General features: G+C 40.3%; 1 protein-coding gene across 1 annotated transcript in view; it reads left to right on the top strand.

Moving 5' to 3' along the window:
- Positions 1-21,025, top strand: part of DTNB (dystrobrevin beta) — a 314,783-nt gene that overhangs the window by 196,020 nt on the left and 97,738 nt on the right. Inside the window, 1 exon segment of the mRNA XM_017876852.1 lies at positions 12,572-12,649. Coding sequence (XP_017732341.1) covers positions 12,572-12,649 — 78 coding nt within the window.

Below are 21,025 nucleotides of genomic sequence, written 5' to 3'. Positions count from 1 at the left end.
CCCTTTTTTTTTTTTTTCTGGGAACAGTGCTGTCTCCTTAGAGACCTGTTCCTCTCCCAGCGCTAAATGTGATGTTCCAGGAGGAATACCAGTCATAGCATGGGGCCTGCTGAATGCCAGAGTAGGCAAGTGACTCAGGGCAGGCCAGAGGCTTTGCTGGGGATTTTCAAATTGGGTTGAAGGAAGAGGTTTTATTCTCCAGTGGTAAAGCTGTGAAATGCTGGGCAGAAACTATTTTTTCTTAAGCATAAAAAGCTGTGGGGCATGTGTAAAGCCTGACCCAAAATGAGATCTAAGCAAAGGTAACAGTAAACGTCCTAATGACCTTCCAATATCCTGGAAGCCAGCTGCACCCCTACCTTCATGAAGTTGGTTATGAATTTAGTTAGTATTTAGTTATGGAGCCCAATAAGTTCCTCTTCCCCACACCCCCACACTCCCCCTCCTCCCCCTGCTCCCCCTCACCGCTTAAACTACTTCAAGTTAGATTTGAAGCTAGTAGTCCTGAATTGGGGCGGTGTTTCTCAAACTTGACAACTTATTGCTTCTTGAGAACTCTAATCCGAAAAATTCATTTGGATAATACAGAGATGCCTGAAATAAAAGAGTGTTTGTGGATTTGATCTATTCGGTGGCTTTAGAAGCAGATAAAAGTAGTGTCCGATACTAATTCTACCATGTGACCTTGAACACGTTATCTTCTTTGACTTTTATTTGTTTATTTGCAAAATACCACCATGAGTAGTAGTGAGAATTCATGTAATGTTTCTGAGGGGCCTGGCTCAGTGCTGATGCATTTTCACACTCAGCAAATGCTTAGGCACTCTCCCCCCACCAACTCTCCCCAATGCTGCAAAAGTAAAGAAATGTATGCAAACTACACAACAAATCCTGTAACTGTTAACTTCATAGGATTTTTCATATTATTTTGTTGTACTGGTTTTTATTTATATCAAATGAAATAAGTTGTAGTCTTTGTTATAAATGATCTTACATGTTTTTGGTTGTAAATTATCGTCATATAGGATTTGATCTAAAAATTGTAATGTATTAAGCTAAAGCGTATCTGTTGTTGCTATGACATGATTATGAGGACCGATTATAAGCTTCTTGTGGGCAGGGACAGTCTTCAACTTGTTTTGTTTTGTCTTGAAACCCCTAACAGTGCTAGGCATGAGTAGGCCATGGATTTTTGTTTGTTTGCATACTATGGCCCATGTTTATTTAAATGGAGCTTGTAACTAGAAAGGTTTTCTAGAGCTACTGAAATTTCAGGAGCTGTTTTTCTGATAAGAGAAGTGAGAAAATGTGTAACTTTGACCAGTCCATGAAGGACATTCCAGAATAAGTAGCTGGGAGAAGGGCTGAAAGCAGGGGCTTAGAAGAAGCAAAAGAACAGCTTGCTGGAGAGAGATGGGAAACTGGAGAGGTTTGATAGATAAAAGAATGAGGTAGTCTAGGCCAGGCACGGTGGCTCACGCCTGTAATCCCAGCACTTTGGGAGGCCAAGGCCGGTGGATCACGAGGTCAGGAGAGCGAGACCATCCTGGCTGACACGGTGAAACCACGTCTCTACTAAAAAAATACAAAAAATTAGCCAGGCATGGTGGCGGGCGCCTGTAGTCCCAGCTACTTGGGAGGCTGAGGCAGGAGAATGGCATGAACCTGGGAGGTGGAGCTTGCAGTGAGCAGAGATCACGCCACTGCACTCCAGCCTGGGCAACAGAGCGAGACTCCGTCTCAAAAAAAAAAAAAAAAAAGAAGAAGGAAATCATTAGTGTGGGTTTTGCATCTGTTTTAAAGTATGATGAAATCTGCTTCATCATCTAAAAGAAGAAAAAAGTCTGATTCAAGTGAGTAGGGAAGATATTTTCAGAAGTAACATAGGTGTCTAGGGTTGAGGGCAAAATAGCTGGCTGCAAAAATATGAATAAGAGATTAAGTGTATTTTGCTAAAATGGTTACCTCCTTTGTAAAGCATTATTATGGGCAATACAAAAAGGGAAGTCAAGCAAATGAAAGCATTAGGGCATAATACATTCTTTTCCCCTTTCACACCAGTAGTAATAAACAGACACCCACAAAATCTGCTAAAGGTCCCCAAATGCATGGCTAGCAGACAGCTGTCTGTGTAAAAGAGAATTGCAGGACACTAATCTTAACCTCCACAGCTAAAAGAAATGTTCTGTGGAAAGAGCTAATGCGCCACTAAATTTAAAAGTAAAGGGCAGGGTTAAGTACGTGGCCATCTGCATGACTTTCCACAGAAGAGGCTCTATCAAAGGGCCTGGGGAAAAGGGACAGCTCTGACAGGTACCCCAAATCTCACTTGTCCTCCAGGCTTCAGCTGGCTTTGTTCATTTCCTCCTTTTTTTTTTTTTTTTTTTTTTTTTTTTTGAGACAGGGTCTTACTTTGTCACCCACTCTGGAATGCAGTGATGTGATCTCAGCTCACTGCAGCCTTAATCTCCCAGGCTCAAGCAGTCCTTCCCTGAGCAGCCTCCTGGGTACCTGGGACTACAGTTGTGTACCACCAAACCCAGCTAATGTTTGATTTTTAGTAGAGATGGAGTCTTGCTATGTTATTCAGGCTAATCTCAAATTCCTGGATACAAGCAATCCTCCTGCCTCGGCCTCCCAGAGTGCTGGAATTACAGGTGTGGGCCACTGTACCCAGCCTACTCCTTCATCTTTAAAACTTTGCAATTTTAAGTGGAAATTTTGTCTACACAACATCAGTATTGTACTTTCACATCCTTGGTTAGAGACTCCTATCCAGACATTGTTTACCCCTGGATATAAGTCAATTCAAAAAGCCAAAATGAGTCATAACACTCAATGTTGATTTTAAGCCCATTGTTAAACTTTTTTTTAGTCAACAATCTGGTTTATATAATAGATAATTTGCTCATTAAATGTTTGTATTTTGCTAGGCTGAGATTAGAAACCTAGAAGATCTTTGAAATGGAGATTAGATTTTAAAGTCATCCTGATAAGATCTCAAGCCTGATGGTTTACGTTCAGAGAGCCATTTAGGACATTTAGGAGTTCTAATAATATGATGGGGAAAGGGTAAATCACTCAAAAACTATACTCTGCAACTATTACTGCCTTATCTTCCTATAGAAACAGCAGGAACTGTGATCTAACATCATGCTGTTAACGTCATGGCTTTTTTTTTTTTTGTAGAGTAAATATCCTTAAACGTTTTCCTGAAAGTGCACCCCTGAAAGATAGGAGACAGTACTCTCAAATGACAGAGAACACACACTCAGAGCCACACTGCCTCGGTTCAGATCCTCTTGCTTCCATGATTTGGCTCTGTGCCCTCAAAAACATTACTTTTCTCCATGCCTCGTTTTTTTTTTTAATCATCTGTAAAATAAAGATAATGGTATCTACTTCATTGGCTTAGTGTAATGAAGTGAATCCATGGAAAATGTTCAAACTTAGTCTGCCATATAGTAAGCACTCAATAAATATTGCTATTATTAGTAAAGACACTCTCCAGTCTGCTGATTCTATTACCAAGTCATATATGGTAGAAGAAAAAAAATGACAGACCAACCAGTAGACATTAATAGAGTTAAGTAGAAAAGAATATGCCACTGTTCCCTGTGAAGGGGGAAAAAAGCCTACTATCACTGCAGATGCTACAAATACATCCACCAAATATAACAGCAAATAATGTCATTATCCCATTTTTGGAGAATAGTCTCACCACACCTAAATATAATAGATTACTTCTTACCCACTCTCTACTCCTATTATATTCCACAACATGGCGCTGACTCATGAGCAACAAATATTTAAGGAGTACCTACTCTGTGCCTCATACTATGCCAGATACTTCAAATATAATGGTAAAAATATCACAGATTTCTTACAGTGTAGTAGAGGAGATCATCTAGACTGGTCTAAGGTGTTTTCTTTACTCTCATTTTTGAGAAGTGATGGTGGTAACGATGTGGGGAAATTGTGGAACTTTGGATCTACTCAAACAATTTCACAGGTTTTCTACTAAAAGTCTCAAACTTCTACAGCATAGTTTCTCCTCCCTCATTCCCTCCCCCTCGCTCTTCCTTTGTGTGTGTGTGTGCGCGCGCGCGCACATGTGTGCATGCTCATATAACACTTTCCTTCTCAGTTTGCTTTCTTAATGATAATAATATAGGCTCACTTTAGAAATTTGACTCCTTTTTTAGCATTAAACATCTTTTTCTCTTAGAATCAGGAAAAATTAAACTGAAAAGGTTGGAGAAGTGTTGGAAAGTATAAACAAGCAGGAAAAACTACCCATAATTCCACTTATCTTAACATTTGAGCGTATTTCCTCCAGATGTTTCATTTTATGCTTATTATGTAGTTGAGTGTGCTGTGTGTACATATAAATAATTTTATATGACAATTGTGAAGACAGACTAAATAATGTATTTAAAGCTCTGAAGTGCCTGATAGATATCAAACATTCAATAATTGTCAGCTATCATTGTCATCTTGCCCTTCTTTGTTACCTTCTATATGCTGAGCTTATTTCCAAGTAATCAAAAAGTCTTCATAAGCACTATTATTTAATGACAGCATAATATCCTGTAATTATGGATATACCATGGTTTACTTTTCCTTTCCTTATATTTGAACACTTAGGATAATTTCAAAATTATCCTATCATATATAACACTTCCTGAATATTTGTTAATATAAATCTCTCTGTGCATTTCTAATTAGTCTTTGGAATTGATTGCTAGAAAGAGAACTACTGAGCCAAAGTGTTTGAATGTTTTCTAAGATCTTTGATGGACATATTGCCAAATTGCTTTCTAGAAATTTGGCTTAACTTTTTACTTTCACTCTTGACTAGTAGTAAATTAAGGACCTATGTCAGAAAATCCTCTCTACTCTTAAGGATTGCCTTTTTAAAAAGATCATTATTTTTCCCAGAGAAAGTGGTCTGTAATTTTTTTTCCCCCACCCCGAGACAGGATCTCACTCTGTCACCCAGGCTGAAGTGCAGTGGTTTGATCGTGGCTGACTGCAGCCTTTAACTCCTGGGCTCAAGCAGTCCTCTCACCTCAGTTTCCTGAGTAGCTGAGACCACAGGCATGTGCCACCACACCCAGCTAATTTTTTAATTTTTTGTAGAGATGGGGTCTTGCCATGTTGCCCAGGCTGGTCTCCAACCCCTGGGCTCAAGCGATCCTCCTGCCTTGGCCTCCCAGAGTACTGGGATTATAGGCATGAGCCACTGTGCACAGCCTGTAATTTTTAATTAAATTTTTTAGGCCGGGTGCAGTGGCTCACGCCTGTAATCCCAGCACTTTGGGAGGCCGAGGCCAGGTGGGATCAATCACCTGAGGTCAGGAGTTCGAGACCAGCCTGACCAACATGGAGAAACCCCGTCTCTACTAAAAATACAAAATTAGCTGGGCCTCGTGGCACATGCCTATAATCCCAGCTACTAGGGAGGCTGAGGCAGGAGAATTGCTTGAACCTGGGAGGCGGAGGTTGCGGTGAGCCGAGATCGTGCCATTGCACTCCAGCCTAGGCAACAAGAGTGAAACTCCACGTCAAAAAAAAAAAAAAAAATTCTTCTGAGTCATTTATATTTCTTCCTTTTAAACACATATGTTTACTTTACCCATTTATCTAATTGGAATCTCTGTAGTTTTCTTGTAAGTTTGTGTGAATCCTGTGTGTGTTAGGCATTTAATTTTTGCTGTCTCACACTTGTTCAGGTAGTTCCTCAAATTTTTTTTCCTTCTTTTCTGATAGTTTTAACAATTCAAATTAATTGATGTTTTCCTAATTTTTCCATTGTTTTTAGCTAAGAAAATCCTCTCTATTCATAGACCTCTATATTTTCTCTTAATTTATATAGTTAAGCATCTATATTTAAGTCTTCTTTTTTCTTTAAGAGACAGAGTCTTGCTGTGTTACCCAGGCTGGCCTCAAAATACTGGGCTCAAATGATCCTCCCACTTCAGCCTCCTGCATAACTAGGAGTGCAGGTGTGCTCCATCATGCCTGGCTTCTATTTAACTCTTTAACACCCTAGAAATATGTTTTTTTTTATGGGATGAGATAATCTCAGTATTTTCCCATGCATATAGCAGTTTTTCTTCTATTAAGTATTTACTACGTTGTATTATCATTATTTTTTCTAAATTTTTCTTCTTTGTAAGACTTAAGTTTTCATCTTTTTAGTTTTTATTCCCAGAAGCTAGCACAGTGCCTGCCACATTATAGGCAAATATCCGATAAATGAAATAAATACACAGTTATATATAATCTGTCCTGAAATATTTTTAAAGGTACAAGTTATTCATCTATTCTTACAGATGATTTTAAAACCCTTAAGAGAGGTTTTGTAGAAATTTTAATTTCTAGTTAGTCTGTATTTCAGAGCATTGCCAGAATGAATTGGAGGGGTCTGGCCACCAGGGAACTGCATGAAAAAATTATTTCTACCAGTAAGCTCAATTTGTGCTTTGTAATAGATGTGTTTCCCCAATAACCAGAACCTCTGTTTCTGTTATCTAAGCCACCCTCTCACTGCACAGGTCTCCAGACCTCTCCTACCCCGCCTAAAAACAGTAAATATGAATGTACGTTTTCGGCCAGACTCGGTGGCTCACGCCTGTAACCACAGCACTTTGGAAGGCTGTGGCAGATGGATCACCTGAGGTCAGGAGTTCAAGACCAGTCTGGCCAACATGGTGAAACCCCGTCTCTACAAAAAATACAGAAATTAGCTGGGCATGATGGCAGATGCCTAATCCCAGCTACTTGGGAGGCTGAGAGGTGGGAATCGCTTGAACCTGGGAGGTGGAGGTTGCAGTGAGCTGAGATTGCGCCATTGCACTTTAGCCTGGGCAACAGAGCAAGAGACTCCATCTCAAAACAATAAATAAATACGTAAGTAAATGCACATTTTTAGTGTTCAGAATACTGAAATGAACAGGTACTGTTTAATGACACTCATATATTTTCAAACTTGACATTTCATCTGAGTTCTGTTCTTCTATTTTCAACTGCTTTCTAGACATCCACTTACCTGTACTTATTATCAATGGTACTTCAAACCCAACCATTTCTAAACTAAAATCCTGTTCACTCTTACCTTCCTGCTCATTCTGTCTACCCATCCCTCCTCCTTTCCAACCTCAGATCTTGTTACCTACTCTGTGTTTTCTAGTTCGGATATTTTACCACCCAGTAGCCAAGGTAAAAATCTCTTATTCTTTACTTCCCTACCCTGTGTACTTAATCAGTCACCCTCTCTTACTGGTTTTGTCTTCACAATAGCTTTCCGTTTCTCTCGCCCCTATCTTCAGTACCACCATCCATCTTCATAGTCACTGATTTGGGCAACTGCCATAACCTCTTACGTGGCCTCCCACCTTCCATTCCCCTGCTTCTAAATATATCCTCCATGATATATTTATTTATTATATGGGGGAAAGATTCCCCTCACCCCTAGAAGTTCAGAGTCACTGAACTGAAGGTAGGGCTTGGGTATCTTATCTTACAGAAAGCTTTTCAGATGATTCCCATGCACACTTTTGATAAAAGACCAGCATCTGCAAGATTCTGGGGTGAGCTTTTAAAATGATGTGATGGTCACATCGATTTTTGACTTACATTCAGTGCTTCCCCTGCTGCCTGCAACATAAAGTTCAGATCTCTCACTTTGTGATAGGACAAGCTCTTTTCACATCCTGGCTCTCCTCTAGCTTTCTAGATGTGTTTCCAGCTACTCCCTTTCAGATGCCTTTAGGCAAATAAGTTAGACCCAGTTTCTCATGTATTTTTGGATTTCTATGCCATTTTACATACTATTTCCATCTGGGGTTCTCTTAATTTTTTTTCTGTATCCGGAAAACTCTTCTCAATGATGCCTCCTCGCTGAGCCTTCCATGACGATTCTTGCCCCTTGTTCCTCCAGGCAGAAGTACCTGATCTTCATCTGTGGCTCTCAGCACTTGGTCTGTCAGTCGTCCCTCGGTACCCATGGGGGTTGGTTCCAGGAGCACCCACAGATACGGAAACGCAAGGATGCTCAAGTCCCTGAAATAAAACTTGAGTTTTATAGTGTTTGCATATAACCTATGTGCATCCTCCCATATACTTTAAGTCATCTCTAGAGTACTTGTAATACCTAACACAATGCCTACACACACATCCTTCGCAAGGATTCAGTGTAGTACTCAGCACATGGTGAATTCAAGTTTTACTTTTTGGAACTTTGTGAAACTTTTTCTCTGAATAATTTCCATCGGCAGTTGGTTGAACCAACAGACATGGAGGGCCGACCATACTTCATTGCTGCACTCATTACATGGCATTGTGATGATTTGCTTGCATATTTGTCTCCATCTATATACAGTTAGGTCGTTGAAATAAAGGTAATCTTTTGTTAGTAGGTACACAGTAACAGTGATGCTTTCCCTTTAATTAAGAAGTACCAAATTCTTGCCAAGTCTTTTAAAAACCATCTCTACTGACCTCCAGATACTTTCTACCTATATCATCATCTGCTTCTATCCCATCGAAAAAATGGTATATCTTATTAACAAAGAAGGAACCTCCCACATTTCTGGAGCATGTGATAGATGGTGGCCATTTCGGTATCATGAAACTCAATAGTGCCTATACCTTGCTGAGATCTGTACCAAAGGAAGATACAGATACAGAACATCTGGTGCTCAAGGTACTCAACTGGTTTTAAATGTTAAAAATCAGCAAAACCAATCTAATAAGTTGTGCCAATTCTGTTTTTTTAAGTTTCTATAATTTGTAGCATTAATGTCTGCTTTACACCTGGAAATACTCTTTTCAGTTATGTCTTACAAGATCAATGAAGGTTTTGTATGTTTGTTTGAGCCAGAAGTCATTTTTAGTGTATTACTTTTTTTTTTTTTTTTTTTAGGAGACAGGATCTTGCTCTGTCGCCCAAGCTGGAGTGCAGTGATGCAATCATAGCTCACTGCAGCCTTAACCTCCCAGGCTCAAATGATCCTCCCACCTCTGCCTCCTGAGTAGCTAGGACTACAGCACGTGCCACCATGCCAGACTGATTTTTATTTTTAATTTTTTGAGACAGGATCTCACTCTGTCACCCAGCCTGTAGTGCAGTGGCACAATCTCAGTTTCACTGAAACCTCAACCTCTCTGGGCCCTGGTGATCCTCCCACCTCAGCCTCCTGAGTAACTGGGACTGCGAGCGTGCACCACCACACCCAGCTAATTTTTGTATTTTTTTTGTAGAGACAGGGTTTCGCTATGTTGCCCAAGCTGGTCTCGAATTCCTGGGCTCAAGCCATCCACCTGCCTTGGCCTCCCAAAGTGCTAGTTTTACAGACATGAGCTACTGCGCCTAGCCAGCAGGCTAATTTTTATTTTATTTTATTTTATTTTATTTTATTTATGTATTTATTTTTGAGATGGAGTCTTGGCTCTGTCACCCAGGTTAGAGTGCAGTGGCGTGATCTTGGCTCACTGCAACCTCTGCCTCTTGGGTTCAAGCGATTCTCCTGCCTCAACCTCCCAAGTAGCTGGGATTACAGGCACCCGCCACCACACCCAGCTAATTTTTATATTTTTAGTAGAGACGGGGTTTCAACATCTTGGCCAGGCTGGTCTTGAACTTCCGACCTTGTGATCCACCCGCCTCAGCCTCCCAAAGTGCTGGGATTACAGGCATGAGCCGCTGTGCCTGGCCAGCAGGCTAATTTTTTTTTTTTTTGTGGAGACAGAGTCTCACTATATTCCCCAGGCCATGTTATGCCTTCTAAGAATGCATCTGAGCTGTTGGCTTTCATGGTGAATTGTGGCTCTAGTGGAGGTTCTATAGTAAAGACCTCATTTAAGTTTGCAAGTGCTTCTTTCATTTTAAACTGCAGACATATGCCTGTCTTTCTAGCAAAGCATGTTAGGAGTTCAGAAAGGCTGTGGCATTTGGGGGTCAGTTACGATTAATTTATAGTTTATAATATAACCATTACTGTCTGGTTTTGAATATTAGAGAAAAAGCTTTGAAATTGGTGCTATAATAGTTGAACATGATATGTACCAAGAGATATTGGTGATTATAAATATGTTTGTGGTATCAGACCAAATTGTTACAAATCATGAAATTTTATTGCATGGATTTATGTTCTAGGAATTAGAATTTTTTATTCTCATTTTTCCTCTGCAAATACCAAAAAGAAAATTGAATGCAGTGATATCTTTAATATTGAAATATAGCAGGTGGCCGGGAATGGTGGCTCACATCTGTAATCCTAGCACTTTGGGAGGTTGAGATGGGAGGATCACTTGAACCCAGGAGTTCAAGACCAGCCTAGGCAACATAGTGAGACCTTGTCTCTATTATTTATTAAAAATTTAAAAAATGTATATAGCAGGTAACTATATTAGTTCTGAAAGCAACGTGAAAATGTCTTTATCTTCTTTTGGAAATAGATTGCTAATAATAATACATTAAAGAAAAGCCCATTCTGTTTCCAGGACCAGAAAGCTGTTGTGCTGGGTTTGGTTCTTTCATAGGGATTGTCTCCTTGTTTCAGCTGGGCAATTGATATAAAAGAACTAGAGACAAAAATATAAATATAGGACTAAATGTAAGCTAATCTCTGTTTTCACTTCCATCATTAGTCAACCTAAAACAACCAATTAATTGACTATAACTCAGCACAGCCACTAGCATTAATAGTCTTGAAAGTTTGGGACCTAAGTAGATATCTGTCTGAAGACAGGTAGTCAGATAAATAACTGGGAATTGACTTCTATCCTAGAGGGGCGCATTTCAATTCTCAATGTCTTACTTAGAGACCTATCACACAAAGGGAGGAATGTAGAACAATAAGCATAGTACTATGGCATAAAAATCAAGAGACCAAAATATGTTCCCTGCAAATTACTTTCCATCTCGGATCCTCTCCATTAAATGGAAAATCATTTTAAAATCACTACACAGAAATGCAATTGGTTTAAGAAGAAAAAAAAAATGCATAGAGAGAGATGGAGAGAGGAAGAGATCCTTCTTTAACGTCTGGGTTCCTTGGCTCTCCCTGAAAGATTTCCCCTTGAGCTTTTATTTGAATGTACTATGAAACCTGCAAAACAATAAAGACTGTGGTCCCTTAATAGTCACCAAGAATTGCTGAGTATAACCTCTCCAAGAATGTTATACGCAATTGACTCTGTCCTTAAACGGAAGGAGAAACCAGAAGGTAGTTAGTTCCCAAGCACCTAAATATGAGAGAAGGACTTTCGGCTTCAGTTTTATGCTTTTGATGGACAAATCTGAGAAGTATAATCATGTGTAACTTAACAGTGGGGGATGCATTCTGAGAAATGCTTTGTTAGACAATTTTGTGTTGTGTTAACATCAGAGAGTGTACTTACACAAACCAAGGTGGTTTCGCCTGCTGCATACCTAGGCCGTATGGTGTAGCCTAGGTTTGCAGCAGGCACAACCATCAAGGTATGTATAAGTACACTCTGTGTATGTATGTAGCCTCCTAGGCTACAAACCTGTACTGGAGGCAACTGTTACACAAGGGTATTTATATATCTAAACATAGAAAAGGTACAGTAAAAATACAGTATTGTAACCTATTATAAAAATATATGTGGTTTGTCATTGACCTAAACATCGTTGTGCGCCACATGACTATACTTCTTCCAGTTTAAAAGAGGAAGTGAGAAATTTTCCAGGAGAAGTATTTAGCAATAGTCATTTGATTCCAGATGCAAGACAGAACCCTTTTGTAGCTGAACCTAGTAGGGAGGGAGAGGGGTTGAAGAATGGCTGGAAGGCAAGATACCTGGCACCTTTTTGAGAAGCTTGAATTCATTCCTTCAGGACTTTCTCAAGAAGGAGAAATGGACAGACCTGAGTCCTGAAAACCTGCACCTAAAGACAAGTTACCAAAAATGCTAACCTTCAAGTTTAAGTTTGGATTAGGGATTATAAAAGACAACATTCTAATTAGGGTATAGGTGTAAAATTTGGATTTGTTGTTAAGATTCTAGTAGAGAATTAATCAAAGTTTGTTTCAGAGTCTTATTTTTGAATTTGGTATGTAACATTTTGTTTTGGTTAAAAGTTTACAAACTAAGTCTGAGGGAAACCAGTGAGCTCTAACCAAATCTCAGGAACAGCATGCACTTCGATGTTATGACCTTTGTAATATACGATGAATGCCAGACACCTAGTAATGTTGTACCTAAAATGTAGAGAAATTCAGTAAGGGGCAGAATTTAAATTCTTGTGTACTAAAACTACAAAGCAAAAGCCACCGAAGTTATGTCCTGTAGTAGTGTGTTTATGATCAGTTGCTTCTCCTGGTACCCACAGCTCAGTGGCCCTGTGGCTTTGTCAGAGAGAACCTCTTGCCGAATTTACTTAGGCTTGAAGTATCGATTTCTACCGCACTCCGCCTGGGTCCCGCTGTGCTTACTGCGAACGATCGTTGGTCCCTTTGCTCTTATCATGCTTATCGTCATTTCCCTTGTTTCCCCTAGTTGGTAATTATTAATATAAGGCAAATGTCTTTTCTTTCAGTCCTCCTCGCCCTCTGACTAATATGAATGACACCGTGGTTAGCCACATGTCCTCTGGAGTGCCCACTCCCACCAAGAGGTACGTATGTCTTGTGCCTTCGACTTGGGTGTTGGCCTTTGCTACTGATTTGCAGTGCCCCTGTCAGAAATGAGGCCTGAAAAGCAGGTTGTTCCACCGGGCAGAAAGGACTGGTGTGCTTTCTCTTCCTTTGGCCGTCTTTTAGTCTTAATTTCTACTTTTTCTTTTTCTTTTGTTCCCCCACTGACTCACAAATACAGCAACTGAAGTTTGGCTTTCAGTGGTGCCTCAGGTGGAAACTTCATTTGTGACAAGCAGTGGTGACAGTGTCAGAGCAGATTAGGCATGTTTCAGATCCATTTTTTAACCTGAAACAATGTTTTGATAGTCATGAGTTTCAACAGTTTTGCCTTTGAATTCTTTGAGTGTCAAAGATCATTTTTGCTCTTTGATTAGACGGTGTAAATTGAATTAATCCCTTATAAGATTTTCTCCTAAATCGTTCTCTATATGATTTATAAACATTTAAGTTGAAAAGCCCTAGTGTCTCTCTTTTGGTTATGCAAGGAGTTTGCTTTAGGGGCCTTCAAGGAATGAGAACTGTGTACTTCTTTCTCCTCTTTATTTAATTTGCTCTTCTCCAAAAATTTTCTCAGGCAGGACTTGAAAGAACTATATAAAGTGGCTTTCTATTTGGTATAAGCTGTTCCATGACCAGAGCAATGCAAAAACTCCCTCAAGGGCACGGCCATTAAAGAATTCTTTCTAACAGTCATCACTCAAAAACAAGAAAACCACAAAGACATTCCAGCCCACCCCCTAGTCCTTCCTGGAAAAAAAACCATTTTGTGCCATATGTACCAATTGCTTTGGATTAACTCAGCTATAGAAACACTATAGAAATTTTGACTATGTAATACATAGTGCTTAAGACAATGATGTTTGTTCCCATTGGCCAAAACTCCTAGGGCAGTGTTTCTCAAACCTGACTGATGAGAAGAATCACCTGGGTCACTTGTTGAAAACAGATTTCTGGGACAACATCAGACCCAGTGAATTGGAATTTCTAAAGATAGGATCTTGAGAAGCTACATTTTTATTCCAGCTGATTCTTATCACCAAGCAAGTTTGGGCAATAGCCTGACAAGGAAGCTAAGGAGTAAAATGTAGGACTACCCTGAAGAGAGAAGTTAGGGACTTAATAAACCAGAATGGCCTGATAATACATTACCTGCATGGAGACCCAGGACCTGACCAGGTAAGAGTGCTTGCCTTTAGCCTTGTTAGGGCACTTTCCAGCAGTGAGAGAGTCAGGCCACTGCTTCTGGGCAGAGCTGAGTGGTGCAGGGCACCAGAGCATGGACTCTTGAGCCAGACTCTGAGTTGGAATGCTGGCTCTTTGCTTACCTTGAAATGTTCTCGTCTTCATTTTTAATTTAATTTTTTTTTTTTTTTTTTTTTCAGAGACACGGTCTCTCTTTGTCACCCAGGCTGGAGTGCAGTGGCCCAATCTTAGCTCACTGCAACCTCTGCCTCCCAGGTTCAAGCGATTCTCTTGCCTCGGCCTCCCGAATAGCTGGAATTTCAGGCACCTGCCACCATATCTAGCTAATTTTTTTTTTTTTTTTTCCGGAAGAGATGGGGTTTCACCATTTTGGCCAGGCAGGTCTCAAACTCCTGATCTCAAGTGATCCAACCGCCTCAGCCTCCCAAAGTGCTGGATTACAGGCACGAGCCACCGTACCTGGCCTTGTTTTCAATTTTTTATCTCTAAAATGGGGACAAAAATAATATCTACCTTTTGGGGTTTATGTGAGGATTTAATATATTATTTTTATGACTTAGGAAGTAAACTGGAATGTGAGAATAAGTGAGGAAGAGACAGAATGATTTACCAGTAATGCCCTCTCAAGCAGGAAAGGAATTTTTATGGACGAATACAAAGCAATTAAGCCCGTCCCACCTACCTAGATATTACGATAACCCCTGCTGCCCTTGGACTTCAGTTTTTTATGTTAAACACCCATGGCATTCAAACCCAGGCTCCAGATCAAAGATGTTTCCATTTCAAAACCAGGCAGATAAGGTGGCCTATTCAAAGAATTCAGGTCATAGTTTTCATGTTAATTATAAGAATACCATCTCATTCAGTAGCATTTCCCATCTGAATTCTTCTCATCATTTACTAGTTCTGTCATGCTAAGTCACCCAAGTACATGAGGGTGTACACCTTGGTGCCCAGTGATGGGGGTGGGGTGCCATGTGTTATATGTGCCACATTCAGTGACTGCAGCTGAATGTGGCTGCTAGAAGCTGTTAGAAGGAGCATGGCTTTCTGGACAATGTTTCCTTGCTTGAGAAAACTAAAAGAAGGGAGCAATAATAATCATAACCACCTCTGTAGAGGACTACCCCTTAGGCTTGCTGTGTTACACCCCCAGGCTTCATTGTAAGTAGCCAGCTGTGATTGCCAGTCACAAAATGGTATCTGTCATTTTTGAAAGCTGCTTCAGATAATCTATAGCCTGGATTAAGATTTCATCTTAAAGTCAGCGTTTCAGCCAGCACCTCTTTCTGGTGGAATTAGCCCACCCTAGAGGTGGTTATCGTAAACTTTGCAAGGGCTGACCAGCAGGCCAAAGGCAGCCAGAGCGCAGACCAGAAAAGAAGGTTGAGCTCTGATCGATCAAGAAGCACAATTACTTGAGTAGAGGCTCCATAGGAATGAAATGCTCCTACCCTAACAATACAGCCCCCAAGATTTTAGGGGATTCCATTTATATTCAGTATGAGATTGTGATACACCACGTGGAGACCAATTACCTAATTCATAGACTTGGCTTTTCATGGCCCCAGTAACCAAATAGTATAAATTTCCGGGTAGTATTCTTGCTTCCTTAAGGACTCCTCAGCTTTTCTTCCCTGCTCTGAATGTGGACAGACCTGTGTGGCCAGAATCTAATGGAAGCCAGGAGCCCAGCATGTCTTGCTGGCCACAGAGCCTTACTCTGCCCAGACAGGAATGCTCACGGAGATAGAGCAGCTACTCTTCAGAATAAGAGGTTTCTTTTAGAACTCATCCTAAGACGTCAATCACTGAATGAGACAACAACATGCACAGCGATAAAAATGCAGGAAAAGTTTTAAGTGCTCTAGTTCCTACCTTTTTAATAGGCAGTGCATTTAAAAATAGTGATAATCACAGTGGCCAAAAGTAATGCTGTTAGTCCAAATAAAAGATGATCTGAATGTAAGCTTTACTTTTCACAGAAGACCTTACAAATGGCAGAGATGATGACTGTCATATGAGATACCATAAATCATGTTCCTGAGAGGTTCCACTATAGGGATTTGCCCTCCCTAGTAATCTTTTTTTTTTTTTTTTGAGACGGAGTCTCGCTGTGTCGCCCAGGCTGGAGTGCAGTGGCACAATCTCGGCTCACTGCAAGCTCCGCCTCCCGGGTTCACGCCATTCTCCCGCCTCAGCCTCTGAGTAGCTGGGACTACAGGCGCCCGCCACCTCCACCGGCTATTTTTTTGTATTTTTAGTAGAGACGGCGTTTCACCATGTTAGCCAGGATGGTCTTGATCTCCTGACCTCGTAATCCACCCGCCTCGGCCTCCCAAAGTGCTGGGATTACAGGCTTGAGCCACCGCGCCCGGCCGCTAGTAATCTTTTAATATCCCTAAATTGATATCTTATAACTGAAAAGAAATTTTGTCTTTGCCTTAGGCTAAATAGTTTCTTGAAATTTACTTTCTTTTGAAAGCATCTACATAGTACATTTAAAAGCAAACAAGAAAGAACTTTTCAAAGCTTTAAAACGTAGGCTTAAAATACCCCTCCCCTGTCCAATTTCCTCCGAGACCTGCGTCTAGACCTATTTTTCCCCAGGGTTCAGAATGTGAATTGTGTTCTTATGCTCTGTACTGTTCTATTATATTAAGTCACCTTATATTCAGACGAATATGGAAAATGATGCTAATGTTTTTTTATTTTTAAATGTCTTCTAAAACTTTAGCTGTAATTGTTTATGGATACTTAAAGCTTAACAATTCTGTGGCAATTTCGTATAACTATGGAAGTAACAAAAGCCTTCAATATGCAATTTTGTGCTTTGTGCATTCAGTTGGTATATTAATATTATATCTTCTTTAGCTTCAAGTATTAAAATTGAACCTTAGAAGGCAAAACCCACAAAGCAAAGGCAAAAAGCAGAAAGGGAAGGGCAGGAGAGTACACTGATCACGAAAGCAACGGGAATGCCCCCAGGCAGCCCTCCTTCTCCGCACTGCCTCTCTCTGTGTGCCTTCTTTGCTCCCCGCCACTGCAGAACAGCTGCTCCCAAGGTGCTGATGCTTCCAGACACACACCTACCTACAGCCTTGCTCCTCCAGGGGTTGTGCTTTGGATTAGAAAAACGCAAGGAAGGATTCTCGTGTCCTGGATTGCATTACTGCCCATCCTTGGTGTATGTGACGGGCCATGCCCGTTAGAGCTATGGCATCCGAGCAGAGGGAGAAGAATTTCCCCCAAAGAAGGGTATACTGTCAAGAAAAGGAGAGAGAGAGGAGGCTGAGGTGGGAGGATGGCTTGACTCTAGGAGTTTGAGGCTGCAGTAAGCTATGATCATGCCCGTGAATAGCCACTGCACTCCAGCCTAAGCAACGTAGCAAGACCCTGTCTCTCAAAAAAAAAAAAAAAAAAAGAAGAAGAAGGAGAAGAAGCAGAAGAAGAAAGAAGAAGTAGAAGAAGAAGAAGAGAAATCCCGGGAAAGAAAAATAACGGAAGTTATTAGCAGACCATGGTTTTCCTACCTAGCACATAGCTGTGTGCACACATGCACACACGCAAGCCTTCCCATATACATTTCCACTTCCAGAATTTTCCTTCTTCACATAAGGCAGCCATCCATGTACAACTGCCGATGCTCTCACACCTTTCCCAGGAGTCTTAGCCACCTCCTGTGGCAGGGACGAGGTCCAGGGTATCCAATTTATACCCATTCATCTGGACCAGGCCTAGGTATCTCCTTTTGTGATTCGTTAACCCATTAAACCATGAACCAAATGATGCATTTTAAACACTCACACACACAGTATACAAAGGTAAAGATCTGCAAATAGGATAATTGCAATTTAAAGACGTAGGGAAAAGGAAAGTAACAAATAGCATGGCATATTAAGCCACATTTGCCTGTTTCATCCTGAAACACCACTAAAATGACAGCCAAGAGGTTTTTTGTTTTTTGTTTTTTTTTTTAAGTAAAAACTCACAAGAACAAAGAAAAATGGAAGAAGAAACAATAGCAACAAAATTTTGGTAGCAGCCAAGCAAATGGATGAGTGGTAATGAACTTAGTAGAGAAAAACTAAAACGTAGGCTGAAAGTAAGACAAGCCTGGAAGAAAGCCAACCCTAGGAATTAGAACACTCTGGAAACACAGATTCAGAATGATTGGCTCATAGTCCCTAGAGAAGGTAGAGGTACTCAGAAATTACAACTATGGGGTTCTCTTTTGGGTGGCTTCTGAAAAAAACTATTTTATGTATTATATCACACCTCCCTTTGCATAGATGTGTTTTAGAAGAGGTCTTTTTTCCCTAACACCCCACTTTTATTTCTCTCAACAAATAATATTTTCTCAAAAATAGAAATAGTTCTTTCTATTCTGTTTGGTTCAGTTGTTGATGATGTATTGACTTGGGACATAATACCATCTTTGGATGGGGAACTGGTAAATATTTGAGCCTATAATTCTGAGTAGTCCTAATTGCTAGCACTTTTAGGTAAGGGCGAGATTTTATCATAGCATATTTACTTTAATTTATACTTCATAAGAAAGAAAAGCAGTTTTTGAAGATCAGAAGATGCCACAGTATAAATATTATTTCATGACCAAATTAAGAGATGAGTTAATATAATAGTACACACATACCTTAGAGACACGGCAGGTTTGGTCCCAGACCACCGCAATAAAGTGAATATTGCAATCAAGTGACTCATACAAACTTTTAAATTTCTCAGTACATATAAAAGTTTAGCTTACACTATACTATAGCCTCATAAGTGTGCAGTAGCAATATGTATTTTAAAAGTATGTACCTTAATTTAAAAAATATTTAATTGCTAAAAAATGCTAATGATCATCTGAGCCTTCAGCAAGTTCTAATCTTTTTGCTGGTAGAGGGTCTTGCCTCAATGCTGATGGCTGCTGACTAAGCAGCATGGTGATTGCTGAAGATTGGGATAGCTGCAGCAAATTCTTAAAATAAGACAATAATGAAGTTTGCCCCTTTAATTGACTCTCCCATTCATGGAAGATTTCTCTGTAGCATGTGATGCTGTGAGATAGCATTTTACCCACGATAGATCTTCTTTCAAAATTGTAGTCAGTCCTCTCACACCCTGCCACTGCTTTGTCAGCTAAGTTTACATAATATTCTAAATCCTTGTCATTTCAACAATGTTCACAGCATCTTAACCAGTAGATTCCATCTCAGGAAACCCCTTTTTTTGCTTATCCATAAGAAGCAACTCCTTACCTTTTCAAGTTTTATTATAAGATTGAAGCAATTCAGTCACATCTTCAGGCTTCACATCTAATTCTAGTTCTCTTGTTTTTTTCTACCACATCTTCAGTTACTTCCTCTACTGAAGTCTTGAACCCCTAGAATTACATGAGGGTTGGAATCAACTTCATCCAAACTCCTATTAATGTTTATTTTAGCCTCCTCCCATGAATCACAAATGTTTTTAATGGCATCTAGAATGGTGAATCCATTACAGAGGTTTTCAATTTACTTTGCCCAGACTCCATTAGAGGAACCACTCTATCTATGGCAGCTATAGTCTTACAAAATGTATTTCTTGCATAATAAGACTTGAAAGTCAAAATTACTTCTTGGCTGGGTGTGGTGGCCTATAATCCCAGCACTTTGGGAGGCCGAGGCAGGTGGATCACCTAAGGTCAGGAGTTCCAGACCAACCTGGCCAACATGGTGAAACCCCTTCTCTACTAAAATACAAAATTAGCTGGGCATGGTGGCACATGCCTGTAATCCCAGCTACTTGGGAGGCTGAGGCAGGAGAATCACTTGAACCCAGGAGGTGGAGGTTGCAGTGAGCTGAGATTATGCCATTGCACTCCAGCCTGGGTGACAAGAGCAAAACTACATCTCAAAAAAAAAAAAAAAGTTACTTCATGATCCAGGGGCTGCAGGATGGATATTGCGTTAGCAGGCCTGAAAGCAACATTCATCTCGTTGTACATCTTCATCAGAGCTCTTAGGTAACCATATGCATTTTCAATGAATGAGCAGTACTGTTTTGAAAGCAATCTTTTTTTCTGAACAGTAGGTCTCAACAGTAGGCTTAAAATATTCAATAAACCATGCTGTAAACAGATGTGCTGTCATCTGGGCTTTATTCTTCCATTTATGGAGCACAGGCAAGGTAAATTTAGCATAATTCTGAAAGGCCCTAAAATTTTCAGAATGGTAAATGAGCATTGGCTTCAAGTTAAAATCGCCAGCTGCATTAGCCCCAGCAAAAGAGTCAACCTGTCCTTTGAAGCTTTAAGACCAGACATTGACTTCTTCTCTCTAGCTATGAAAGCCCTAGGTGGCATCTTCTTCTGATAGAAGCCAGTTTCATCTCATCAAAAATCTGCAGTGTTTGTGTAGCTGCTTTCATCAGTGATCTGAGCTAGATCTTCTGGACAACTTGCTGCAGCTTGTCCATCAGCGCCTGCCACTTCACCTTGCACCTGCATGTTCTGGAGATGGTTCTGTTCTTAAACCTCATGAGCCAACCTCTGTTAGCTTCCAACTCTTCTTCTGCAGCTTGCTCGCCTGTCTCAGCCTTCATAGAATTGAAGAGAGTTAGGGCCTTCCTGGATGAAACTTTGGCTTAAGGGAATGTTGTGGCTGATTTGATCTTCTATCCAGACCACTAAAACTTTACATCAGCAATGAGGCTGTTTTGCTTTCTTATCATTTCTGTGTACAGTGGAGTACCACTTTTAATTTCCTTCAAGAGTTTTCCTTTGCATTCATAACTTGACTGTTTGGCACAAGAGGCCTCACTTTCAGCCTGTGTCGGCTTTCGACATGCTTTCCTCACTAAGCTTGAACATTTCTAGCTTTTGGTTTAAAATGAGAGACATGCAACTCTTCCTTTCACTTGAACACTTAGACATCATAGTAGGGTTATGAACTGGCCTAATTTCAATATTGTTATGTCTTAGGGAATAGGGAGGCCTGAGAAGAGAGGCAGAGAGATGGTCAGTGAAACGGTCAGAACACATATTGATTGATTAAGTTGGCTATCTTATGTAGGCGTGGTTTGCGGCACTCAAAAGCAATTACAATAGTTAACACCAAAGATGACTGATCACAGATCACCATAACAGATATGATGATAATAATGGAGAA

Source organism: Rhinopithecus bieti, unplaced genomic scaffold (assembly GCF_001698545.2).
Source record: "Rhinopithecus bieti isolate Rb0 unplaced genomic scaffold, ASM169854v2 scaffold_7681, whole genome shotgun sequence".
In the NCBI taxonomy this organism is placed as follows: domain Eukaryota; kingdom Metazoa; phylum Chordata; class Mammalia; order Primates; family Cercopithecidae; genus Rhinopithecus; species Rhinopithecus bieti.
The sequence above is the reverse complement of the archived record's forward strand: the minus strand, read 5'-3'. Positions and strand labels throughout refer to the sequence as shown.